Source organism: Cardiocondyla obscurior, linkage group LG02, assembly GCF_019399895.1.
Source record: "Cardiocondyla obscurior isolate alpha-2009 linkage group LG02, Cobs3.1, whole genome shotgun sequence".
NCBI classification, from domain to species: Eukaryota; Metazoa; Arthropoda; class Insecta; order Hymenoptera; family Formicidae; genus Cardiocondyla; species Cardiocondyla obscurior.
The window spans coordinates 5,572,337-5,584,995 of record NC_091865.1 but is presented as its reverse complement, the minus strand read 5'-3'; the positions used below and the strand labels follow the sequence as shown (position 1 = coordinate 5,584,995).

At 47.5% G+C, this 12,659-nt stretch overlaps 1 protein-coding gene across 1 annotated transcript; it reads right to left on the bottom strand.

Moving 5' to 3' along the window:
- Window positions 1-720: 720 nt before the first annotated feature.
- LOC139110343 (uncharacterized) lies at window positions 721-1,923 on the bottom strand. The gene has a single exon (XM_070670060.1). The coding sequence runs from the start codon at window positions 1,921-1,923 to the stop codon at window positions 721-723; it is 1,203 nt and encodes a 400-aa protein (XP_070526161.1).
- Between the last annotated feature and the right edge of the window lie 10,736 nt (window positions 1,924-12,659).

The following is a 12,659-nucleotide window of genomic DNA, read 5'->3' as shown; positions in this document are numbered from 1 at the left end:
GAATGTCATCATCTTCCCACGCTATGCCGTGATGATTTCGTACCAGCCAGGTAACGAGGCGTCTGTCGTCTCGCGATATTGCACCCCACGGCATAGGAGTCGCAAAGACGTAATGCGCGAGAACGGCACCACCTCGCAGCACCGCCGCTTCCTTCACGACGAAACGTCGTCCAATGGGATAACCTTGCAGATCGACGAACGTTGGCGTGGCCATGACGAGATGGAGAGAGGGATTATGATGATGATAATGATGGCGTTTGACGATGCGGCTCAATCGAAGGAAGTTACAATATTAAACACGCGCGAGCAAATTCATTGGTCTTGTTAATTTCCCCCTCCTTTCCAAATCGCATTACTTTTTTAAATGCTTCGAGACAAAATCTGTCACACGTTCCTGAAGTCGTTCGGTTCGCGACTTCTTATCCGTTTGCGTGAATGCGTCAACCACTGTGTTTCCCGAAAATGTCCCTCGATACGTCATTTCTCTGTTCAATAAGTGATCCGTCAGTCTAGAATCCGTTTGCGTAGCTTTATCTTCCTTCATGCAACTCGCGTTCTCGCACTAACAAGACGGTTGATACTTTGATGGTTTCATGACGACGATGACAATTTCTCTCTCTATCGTTCTTTCTCTATCGACGTTACGCATACGACGGAAGAGAAGTAAATACGCAACGTTCGTCGATTCACTGCTTTACATACACACGTTGAAGATCATATCTACGTGATCTTACGTACGACGTTGGTCAACGGAATGTATTGAACCAAACGATCGTGTATGATGAGACAGTAGGCCGTGGTATTCGGCGCTACATTGTCCTTGCACTCAAACTCCAATCTCACGTCCACGGTAGCGGTTTTAACCGACTCGTTTTGACGCGAGCAGTCGATGATGACGAACGGACCGTTGAGCAGAAACGACGTGACGGTGAGATTCGGTTCGAGATATTCGTAGCCGTAGTATTCTTTGCAGAAACGCGCGTACGCGTCGTAGAGAATCGCGTATCTACGTTTGCTAAAGTCGAGGTTCATATCGTCGTACGGATAGCACTCTGAATTGAGATAGAGCTTCACGTTGGTCAGTTTGCAGTCGTCGAAACGATTGTTATCTTCAGACATAACGTTTTTTCGACCCGTCTGCAGAGCAAAGATGATGTATCGAGGTTTCTCGAGTTGCGTGGCGGTCTTGATGGCCCATGAGTGTTTGGTCGTAAGTTGCAGTAACGGAAAATCGTACAGATCCCATGAGCGAAAACCCATACTGACGAATCGACCGCTCTCCAAGGTGCGCAACATCGCCAATTTCTTCATCTCGTTCAAAAGTACATAAGGCATACGCCATTGTATTTTCAGCAAGTCAACTTTAGGCTCGAGCGCGGAACTGCCCACTAGACAGTTGTTGTCGTTGCCCGCTCGTATGAGAATCAATTCATGACGAGAGTTGATCACGACGCGCCTATAGTTTTCACAAAATTCCAGCAGCATGTTGAGCGGTACGCAGAAATTAAAGTAATCGTTTGCATTAATCGTGGGACTGAGCCATCCCGCGTTCCGCAGAATCACGCTCCTATCGGATGAAACGGTCGCGTAATTTTTCAGCGTACTGGTTACGCCAACGTTTCGGTTACGATCGATCTCCACACCGTCGAACTCGTATCGTATCTCATCGAACATGAAGGCGATGCAGTTGTCCCCGAGGATCACGTCGGCTCCCGCAATTACTTTGTTCTTCGTTAATTTTCTCTCGATGTAGAGAAAACACTCGTGCGGCAGCGTGTACAAATCTTGCTGTTGTATCGGTATTCTTATCTCGTCACTGTGTCTGAACGTCGTATTGGCGAACGGAATATAGGCGTGAGTCTCGATTATGACGATTCGATCGTCGAAGACCGGATCGTCTCGGATATTCAGAATGTCGGCCATCGTTCAGATAAAATTATTTCGCACAGCGAATCCGAGCGATCTCAGAAATTCAACGTTTGTTTTGGTTAGTCTTCTTCTTCTTATCCTTCCGACGCTATTTACAGCGATATGTTGTCGCGGTTCAGGCTGTTGAATCGTACCAGTACTGAAACTGATCGTCGTAACGCGTCTCGTTTCGTTCGGTATTAACATGCCACGTTATCGTTGTCGTTGTAGTCGCACGTGCAATCTGACGGTGATCTCCTCTCCGCGAAAGTCGAGCGGTCGTCCGTTTTGGTTGGTGACGCGTATCGTGAGATCCGTAACGTATCGCACGATGATCGGTAGGTAAATGACCTGCGTGGGCGTTTTCGTGATCTTATATCCCGGTGGCACTTTCGGTGAAAATTCGTGAATCGTGTGCACGCGTTCGCCGTTGCAGTATGCGCCCGCGGTTACGTTACATTCGATGCGAATAATCAGGTTGATTATATTGATCGGTAAGTCGGACTCGTGCCACTTTCGCAGTTGCAGTACACGGTGCTTTGAGAATCCGAGAAGCGGTCCCAACGAGATTGGTTTTGAAAAGTTCACCACGTACGCGAATTTGATCTCGCTTCTCATAGTGTTAAAGTTGGTGCGAATCGCTATCGAGAAATCATCGTTCTTCTCATTCTTCTCGCTCTTCTCATTACGATGTCCATCAACGGTGTTGCGTTGTCGCGGCATCGCGTGTTTCAAAAATTTGCCTATGGCCTGTATCTCGTACGATCCCTCGGGAATCGTAATTTCTTTACCGTCCGTGCCATATTAAAATTTGTTGTTTGTAGAATCGACGTTCGGTATGGTGTTGTAAGTCGCAAAGTCCGTGAGACCGAGCTCGTAATCACCGTCACTGAGATCCAACGCCGGTGAGTAGCTCGAATGGAGAACCTGCTCCTAACGGTTAACGTGAGCGTGATCGACATGTTTGAACCGATACTGAGGCGAAGTGCGTCGCGACGTCAGTTTTTAAATGTAATCGCGTCGATTGTACTTAAAAAACGTAGACACAGCTGTCTGCAGATACTCTGATCGTACGTTTGATAGGATCGTCGATTGTACTCTATCGATGAGACGCCGACTCCGAGATATCGCACCAATTCCACAGGCGGTCGGAGATTACCGAAGGCGTCAAAGTACACGGCGCGATCTCCCCTTTTAGCGTACGCTACCCAGTGAGTCCCCGGACTCGTCACGTTGTCCAGGTTCACGATGCCGCTTTCGTTTGTACGCGCGCCACTCGTAGGTAGAGCGTCGCGCATAAATACACCTCTGAAATAAGGAACGCGCATACGTCTGGCTAGATGATTCAATTGCACGTTCGTAGTAGCACCCGTGGGCATTTTTAACGTCTGCTCGACGTTTTTTTTTTTTCTTCCTCTTTTCGCAACAGTCGTACCTCTGCCGTACCTGTACGGCTTGAGAGAGAGACCCCGTCCACCGTTGTACGGGGTCAGATGTACGCCGGATCCACCGGCTGCTGCGCGCGCAGCTCTTCTCTCGTTTACGGCTCTCGCTCTTCTCGCAGCTCCACCGACAAGCGATCCGACTGCACCGAGAATCGGAATAATCGGCAGCATGCCACCGCTCTTCGTCGTTGGAAGTACGCGTTTTTTCTGAACCGTTGCCTTCCTTCTCGCTGTAGATCCTATTTTTGTAGTTTTCAATCTCTTCTTCGTCGTAGTGGGCATACCCATGCCGATTTTAGTTTTAGCTTTTATCGCAGCCCACACGGCTGCTGCGGCGGCTATCTTGCGTAAGCCTGAATCTCTCGCTATAACGCGTTTTCCCGCTCTCTTGGCGAGCTCTTTGTCCGCTGCGTGTCTGTCTGTGAGATTGTTGCTTCGCGCGTACGCCAAGTCGTATTTGCGACACGCTTCGTCCAATGGATTGATGCCTCGATCACCTCTAGCTATGCGTTCCTTCAGTCGAGTTCCCGGGCCGCAAAATTAATAACCGGGGATGTGCAGTTCGAAAGGAAGGGCGTTTATCGCGCGATTCAACAAATTTTTGCCACAGCACTTTACTTCCGACGAATCGGTAGATGACGTTGACACTCGCCGCACTCTCGGATTAACGGAGCAGGTCCGTCAATGTGCGTTTCTTGCCACGGTTGATTATAATGCTGGAAGCACTTGCGGTATATTTGAACCTCTGGATCTTCCGTCAAGTGCGCGGGAAGTTTGTCCCACACGTGATGAACGTAATCACCGCATACATGCAGTAAAACGTCCTTTGGTATGATGCTCAACTGTTCCGCGGTTAAGTTCAACACGTTAAGAGGATGTTTCAGCGCGAGATACATATCGATTAATGAGCTATTCGCAGGTTCGCGCGACTATAAATAAGCGCGCAAGCGGTTGTCTCCGTACAGCGGGACAAGATGCGATTCGTGCGACAACCGCAGACGATACGCGTCGCGAATTGTGACGGTAGATTACGATTAATGGATAGTCTCGAGGGAGAAAAAATTCGCAGGCACGGTGAGATGTTGCTAAACACCGTGCGCGCGATCGTGTGCGGTCCATCAAACTGCGGCAAAACGAACGTTCTGATCAGTCTGTTGGAGAATCCGCACGGTTTGCGTTTCGAGAACGTGTACGTGTACTCGAAGTCGCTGCAGCAGCCCAAGTATCAGTACTTGCAACGTCTGCTGACGCCGATCGACGAGATCGGCTATTTCACGTTCTCCAACAACAGTGACGTCGTTCCGCCGAGCGAGGCGCTTCCGCATTCGATCTTCGTCTTTGACGATATCGCGTGCGACAAGCAAGACGCCGTGAGAGAATACTTCGCGATGGGTCGTCACTCGAACGTAGACTCTTCTATCTGTGTCAGTCGTACGCGAAAATACCCAAGCATCTGATACGCGACAACGCGAATCTGCTGATCCTGTTCAAACAGGACGGAATCAATCTGAAACACGTGTACAACGATCACGTCAACACCGACATGTCATACGACGAGTTCAGTGCGTTGTGTCGCGAATGCTGGCAACGTGATCACGGTTTCGCGGTGATCGACAAGGACAGTCTGCTCGACAACGGGCGATACAGGCGAGGATTCGACGTGTTCGCGGTATCGTCGAGTTGATTTAACAGGTTGTCGAAATCGCGCGACAACCAGTCGCCGAAGACGCTTTGTCGAGAACAGATCGCGGGGATACAATCGATTGATCGATATGACGGGGAAAGATGACAACCGCGACGTGCGCGAGCGTGAAAAGATTACGCGGGAGATCGAGAAGACGAGCGAGGCGATTCGCAGAAAACATCGAGCCATAAAAACCGACACGATCGACGCCGACATTGCGTCGGAGAAGCGCTTCAAGCTCATCGTCGAACCTCTAAAACGAATGGTTGAGACCGTCGAGGAATCCGGTATCGCGGTACCAAAGATGAAGTCAAAATGGGAGCGTTTGACGCCGAAACTGGAGCGACGATTGTGGTCGGCATCAAAACCCAAACGGCGTTTAAACGTCACGTTTGACGATTCGTTGTCATCGGCAACGTTGGGTGATACGATTGTAGTTAATCCGTCATTTGGTGATACGACCGTCGATTCATACGTTACGACCAAAAACGCCGAACCTCCGTCGACGCTACGGCCCCGGGCATCAACACCGCGGTCCGGCATATCGACGCCGCGACCTGGCGTATCGTCACCGCAGCCCAGCGTATCGCTGGCAACGATGTACCTTGAAGCGGCGAGCGGTGGCAAAAGAATAAATATCGACGACGTTTTCGGTGTATACTTTGACACAAACAAAGTAATGCTCGGGAACAAACACGTTGAATTCGACCATAAGAACGACTATATAATCGTCGCTGGTAAGAGATATCCTGGAACGGAAGGTCTGTATGAGTTGATTTTCAAGAAGGTATCCGACGTAACCGCTTACACCGAGGCGGAAAAACGTCACTACAAAAGCATACTCGAAATGACGAACGCGCATAAAAAAGATTTCAGCAATGACGGTCGCGTCATGGGTAACAAAGGCTTAAAGTATACGAAAGTGATCTCACCGCCGATGTCGGGCGATTTGGCCAGGAAATCGAGAAGAAAAAGTTCCGGTAAAGGATTACCTCGCCTCATGACGTTGAACGATCACGCGATCGACTACGTGCACTGGGACGATCCCAACGAGCTCGTGAATCGTCTTAGATTGCTGAATGCTTCGCGTCGAGCCGGTCACAACGCTCACGACAACGAAATTCTGTCAATTATCGAGGAACTGCGTGAGGCTGGTTTGATTATAAATTAATCGACTGGAGGAATCAAGCGACAGAATCGGCGTGCCGCGGGACGTGATTGACCATGTCTACATCACGCAAGTCTAACGACACGGGTCCTGAGAAGAGGCGACTCGTCGACGAGTTACACGCCCCGGCGAGAAGAAACTTTCCGCGAAGACGCGTTGTGGTCAAGGGATACGACAATTTGTGGCAGGCTGATATCGTCGAGATGCAACCGTACGCGCGTTTCAACCGAGGTTACCGTTACATTCTCACCGTCATCGACGTACTCGGCAAGTATGCGTGGGCAATACCGCTGAAGAATAAAGACGGCAGCGAAACGGCTGACGTTTTAGCGGAGTTGATGCGAAAGAGCGGGCGATGTCCGAAAAATCTACAAACCAATATGGGAATGGAGTTTTACAACGCCGACGTACAACGGCTCTTCGCGAAACGCGGTGTCAATCATTACTCAACGTACTCGGTGTTAAAGGCGTCAGTAGTTGAGCGATTCAATCGCACACTCAAAAACATTATGTGGAAGATGTTTACGCTCAACGGCAATTACGAGTGGTGCGATGCGCTACCGCGTCTCGTAGACGAGTATAATAGGCGCAAGCACCGAACGATCGGCATGCGGCCCATCGACGTGACACCTGAGATCGCCAAGAAACTTTTTGACACCGTGTACAGCGCGATAAAGATAGCCGCTCCGGCCAAATTCAGGGTCGGTGATAAAGTACGCGTGCGCAAGTTTAAAATGATTTTCAAAAAGGGATACACTCCAAATTGGACCACCGAGGTTTTCACGATCGTCAAGGTGCAGCAAACCAATCCAGCGACCTATCTGCTCGAGGATTATCGCGGTGAGGCGATAGCCGGAGCGTTCTACAAGCATGAGTTGCACCGCGCGACACATCCGGACGTATATCTAGTGGAGAAGGTTCTGCGTAAAAAGGGTGACAAGGTCTACGTGAAATGGCTGGGATTTGATGGATCACACAATTCATGGATCGACAATAACAGCATCGTTTAATAAAGTTTTTTTTTATTTCTTTTACACATGTATATGCGATTCAATGTATTTTAAAATAAGAAAAATATATAAAACTGTATACTGCATAGATATATATCCTTATTATTTTATTTTACACATTTATATGCGATTCGATGTATTTAAAATAATAAAATATAAAACTGCATACTGCATACTGCATACTGCATACTACATACTGCATACTGTATACTGCGTACATGTGTACTGCATACTGCGTACATGTGTACTGCATACTGCGTACATGTGTACTGTATACTGCGTACATGTGTACCGTATACATTAACGCAATCTATAATACATTTGATACATCTGTAATACATATATAATTATAGAGGTATGCGATAATGACCCCATGGTAAGGTGTTGGTCGAGTCTGGCACGAGATATCACTTGTCGTCGTACGGACTCAAAGCGATCTTTGTCTTGAATACGGTGTACACTTGATGCAATTTCGATCTTACGCACGATTAGTCGCAAGTCATAGCAATCTCATTCTCGAGACACTTGACATAATCGTCGAACGTTATAGTTTGCGCCACGACTCCACTCTTTACACCTTTTGCTTTTTTAGTGTCACTTTTACCGTCCACCTTGATCGCGTACATTTTCGCTCTGAGTCCTACAAACTCTGTAACAATCGCACCGTTGCACTCATTCTTCATTAAACCCGGTATTTTTTTGTTCGCGAGAGGCATAGCGTACGCGTTATCAAGTGGATAGTCGCTCGTGTCGAACCGAGCGATATCACGCTTCATCATCTCGTATACATCGCCACACTGGACGCTGTACACGAGACTGTCCGTGTCGGTATACATGACGCTACATTTGTCTCCAAAAGTTGGTAACATGTACTCGTGATGAAACTCGTACAAACACACCTTAGATATGTCGAGTATAGACATACCAACGTATATCGGCTTAGCGAATTTCACCTCGAGTTTACGCAATTCCACAGCCACCAAATTTTCCGCGAATACACTTCTGCTGTGAAAATTAGGTTTGGCGATCATTGCTTCCACACCGTACCGACCGTCCCACTGCGAGAGCAATCGAACGTCGACGCGATTTCGTACGTTCTCCATCGTTTTACCAAACACCGCATTGTTCATAAGTTCAAACAAATATTTCTCAAAATTATTGGTCGCGCGAGTTCGATGTCGCGTGTTGAGCTCGATGTAATCGCGCATCCATGCTGACTGAGTGAATCGCAGCGCGCGGTAAACCTTGGTGACGCAAAGACCGTGACGCGTGCACAGCTGCAGATTGCGATAGTGTATGACGTATCGCTTTTTATCGTACAGCGTAGCCAAAAGTTTTTTATCATGTTTCGCCCCCGGTGGTTTCTCTCGTATGGGACAGAACGGCAGATCGGAGTGCATGTCGTGCACGCTTGCAGGATACTCGAGATCCACCTCAAGGATATAACCTGTGGGCGAGTCCACGGCGATCGCGTCTACGTTGAGGTTCGCGAGTTCTTCGTCGTTGACTCATTCAAAATCCGCGTACGGTAACGGCTGACACATAGCCTAACCGTACAAGTTGTTTACATCGTAATACACGATGTACGACGAAGGTTTCAACGAGTCGTACCCCGACCGCATGTATCTGTTATTAGCTCGCGCGTATCTGTTGGAGCATTGACTGAGACCGCCGCGTATACCGCGTTCGACGAACATCACCATATCGATGTCAGTTAACAGTTCAAAATTAATATGCGTATGCTTGAGCATCGCGTCCCACGTGAAACCAGGCAAGGTGTAGTAGTGCGCGGGATCGAGTCCGTAACTCTCGACGCATCTATCGCGAAAATTTTCAAATACGTCAGCCAATAACAATACATCGGTTTTGAGGTACAGATCGCTGTACTCGCCTAAAGTTCGAATAGAGAATTGCTGCCATACGGTCTCGGCGTGCGCGTAATCTGTCTCACTCACCGTGTCACCGGTCAGCGAGCTGAAGAACGATTCGCGCGACGGTAGGCTCGACTCATCCAATCTTTCGACGCTGTCGACGTACTCGTACGGAAATATACCTTTTCGTGTCAAGAGATTGAAATTTTCTTCTGAAAGTTTTGCAAATTTACCGTGCAAGATTCGCATTTTATCTTTAATGAGTAAAGACGATAATTTGTCGAGGCTAGCGTTCAAAAATTTGTACGAATCTATAAAGCGCAATTTTATCGCAGTTCGCAAGTCCTGTCCTTTACCTGTATCGTTTACATGTTTTGTAAAAGAGATGTATTTCTCCTTTGTTATCGGCAACAAATCGACTTTACCCTCATACGCCGTGGTGATTTCCTTTATGACAAAGTGTGCGTCGTAGCCTGACAAATTATAAAACACGACGGGGATGTAACGCGTGTCGCGGTATTGCAAGTTACATTTTGAGTGCGCGGGACCTCTATACCGACCGGTCATATGGCAATGATCGCGCACACGCTTCTCGTCCACCGCAAACGGACTTTTACACACGAGGCATACTGTCGCGTTCACATGCTTTTCGCGCTGCGCATTCGACAAAGTCTCCATCGGGACGGTTTTCAATATTATAGTTTTTACGCGATGAGCCAGTTTCACTAACTGCTTAACGAACCACTCGATGCAATCGAGTCCGCGACGATATTCATATCTTGACAGCGACTCGTCAAACGAGCATCGCACATAGTATCCCACGCTGAGTACTTCGTGACGTTGGTAATTAAACGTCGTTTGCTCCGGCGACGACGGTGGATCGATCTTTCGCAGCACGCACTCCAGATCAGCGTATACGATGAACGGTACGCGCTCCTTGTTGCCGTGGTTGGAAAAGCTGAGCCATTTGTTGTTCTCGCTAGGTAGTCGTGTAGCACCGCGAGGGTGCCGTGGGATTCGTTCTCCGGAGGGACTTGTAATTTTTGGGAAATAAAGTCGCCTCTTCGTTTATATGATTCACTTCTTTATTTCTTTCTTCCTTTTTTACACTTGTTATTCAATTAAAGATTCCACGCGAGATACTTGTTAGCGACTAACTGTCCGGGCCGCGGCTGCCCCTATATATCTCCTACTGTTGCTATGCCAAAAATCATAGCAATCAGCGGAATCGCGGGTGGCAACCGCGACTGTCCTCGGACTTCGCGTCCCGGCCGGAAATGCCGGGTTACCTTGATCGGCGGTATTCTGCCGATCAAGCTAAATGGTCGCGCGCGTGCGACATTCCTGCGTTATTCCTGAGCCTCTGTTGCTAAGGGCTCGGGATATAACAGTCGTATAGCGCAGTTGTTTAAAGTTCCACAATCCACGATATGAAACTTAAATTTCTCGCTCGAACTGAAATAATAAAAACACCTAAAATAAAATATATGAAAAAAAAAATATTTAAAAAGAAAAAAAATCAATGAAATATTCAAAACTATACGTACCGATCACAAATGTATTTACGATGCTCGCGTCCGCTTAGTTGTGAGCTGACGAGGCATGACAGATTACTGATACACGCAAAGTGTCCTACTTCCTGGTCATCGTTGTCGTCGTCGCGTTGTACGTACAATAAATTTACGTGTTTCTCTTTCTTCTCGTTAGTGAGGTGTACAGGTAGAACGTTAATTTCTTTTCCGCATCTCTCAGTGGCGTACAAATTGATCAAGATATCGTTTAATCGTTTGAGTTTCGCAACGCCTTTAAGAGTCGTGGGAAACTGTACATCCTCGACGTTCAGCACCGTTGCGTAATGCGGGTACGACGATTCCCGATCCACGTGCTGCTTTACGGGATACAGAACCGCCACCACCGACCACGCGAGACACTTGTCGTCCATCGACTTTACACATATCACTGCTTTTTTAGCGGCTAACTTCCGTGGCAATGTAACGTAACATCCCGCGCGCATCGGATTGTACTTATTTACGTTGATTATCAAGTTCAAAATTCGCGACAATGCCCATCCGCTGTCACGCTCCTGAAACTCCTCGAGAGAAACCAGCGTGGGTTCGACAACGTATAGCCGGTACCACTCGCGCACATCCGTTTCTCGAAAAATCTCACAGTTTTTCGTGGTTATACTTTTGTTGGCGCGTTTGTCCCCGGCCGTAAACTCACAGTTGAACGCAGTATTCACTTTTACACAATTGTTTTTAAGCATGATGTCTCGTATGCGCTCGTACACCACGTTACCGGCGTCCTCCAGGAATCGCAGCGGTTCGATATAGTTTGTGTTTATCACCACACCCGTTGCGATACGACTTTTGAACGCGGTCTCGATCTCACGCCAATCGAGTTCATCAGTCGTTTTGTCACCATCACTGTTAGTAGCACTAGTGCTCGCGTACTCACCACCCTGGTGCACGTAACGTCTGTATAAATGTTTTTTGGCACCCAGGAGTCGCGCGATACTTGCCACCGTGGATTGCGCGCACCCGACGGATACGCGCGCTCGCTTAGTGCGGCTGCGTTCCTCGAGCTGATTTACTAGCTCGTCGCATCTTTCAGCCCAAGTGAAAAAGTCTACCAAGGTGGTCACGGTGTTAGCCTGCAACAGGTTCACGCTCTTCCTCGAGAAAACTTCGATCCATTTTTTTTTTATGTTTATCGCACGTCTCGCGCACTCAAAAGTTGAAAGACAACAACAGTAGCAATAAGTACGACAAAGACAACGACATTAGCGATAAATACGGCATTAGCAATAAATACAACAAAACAACAACATTAGCGATAAATACAACAAAAAACAACGACATAAGCAAGACAACATTAGCGATAAATACAACAAAATAAAAAAAAACCTACATTAGCAATTAACGCGAATGTAAAATTGACCATGCTCGCTCACGCAGTTGTGCACACTGGGCACATATCACACGAGATTATAACAAACGTTGCGGCTTTGCAATTTGAACACCACGTACCGTAGAGACTGTCATAGGATCCTACAACGTGTTTGCGAATTTTGAAGATGGGGTTATATAAATCGTATTGCATCGATATCAAACAAGAAGCGCACACGTTGTATCCTCGCTCGTTACCGTAATAAAAATATATAGCACAAAATTTCGTACGCGGAGTAATCGCGCTTAAATTCCGCAATTTGACCGTTTTCCGCGTAGTATTTTCAACCGTTTCGTCGTCGTTGGTGTTGCAGGCACTATTTTCCGACAAGAAATGAATCTCATCGATTTCTTCATCAACTTCAATTTCTTCATCAACTTCGATTTCTTCATTGTTCATTTCGTACATAGTCGTCGATCGCTTGTGGCGTCATCCTTAGTCCAACAGCGCAGGCGTCATCCTTAGTCCAACAGCGCAACGAACAACCCAAGTAGATGTGGCGCCATCCGTAACCCAACAACACAGCGGACTACCCTCTATATATCAATTATTCCGTGATCCAAGGAACAGACCTGCAAATCAAAAATTAATATTCATTGTTTGGTTAGAAGTCGAACTGTTAAC

Bases quoted from the DNA above. Each gene is read 5' to 3' on its own strand.
- LOC139110343 (XM_070670060.1), bottom strand. From the start codon at position 1,923: ATGGCCGACATTCTGAATATCCGAGACGATCCGGTCTTCGACGATCGA.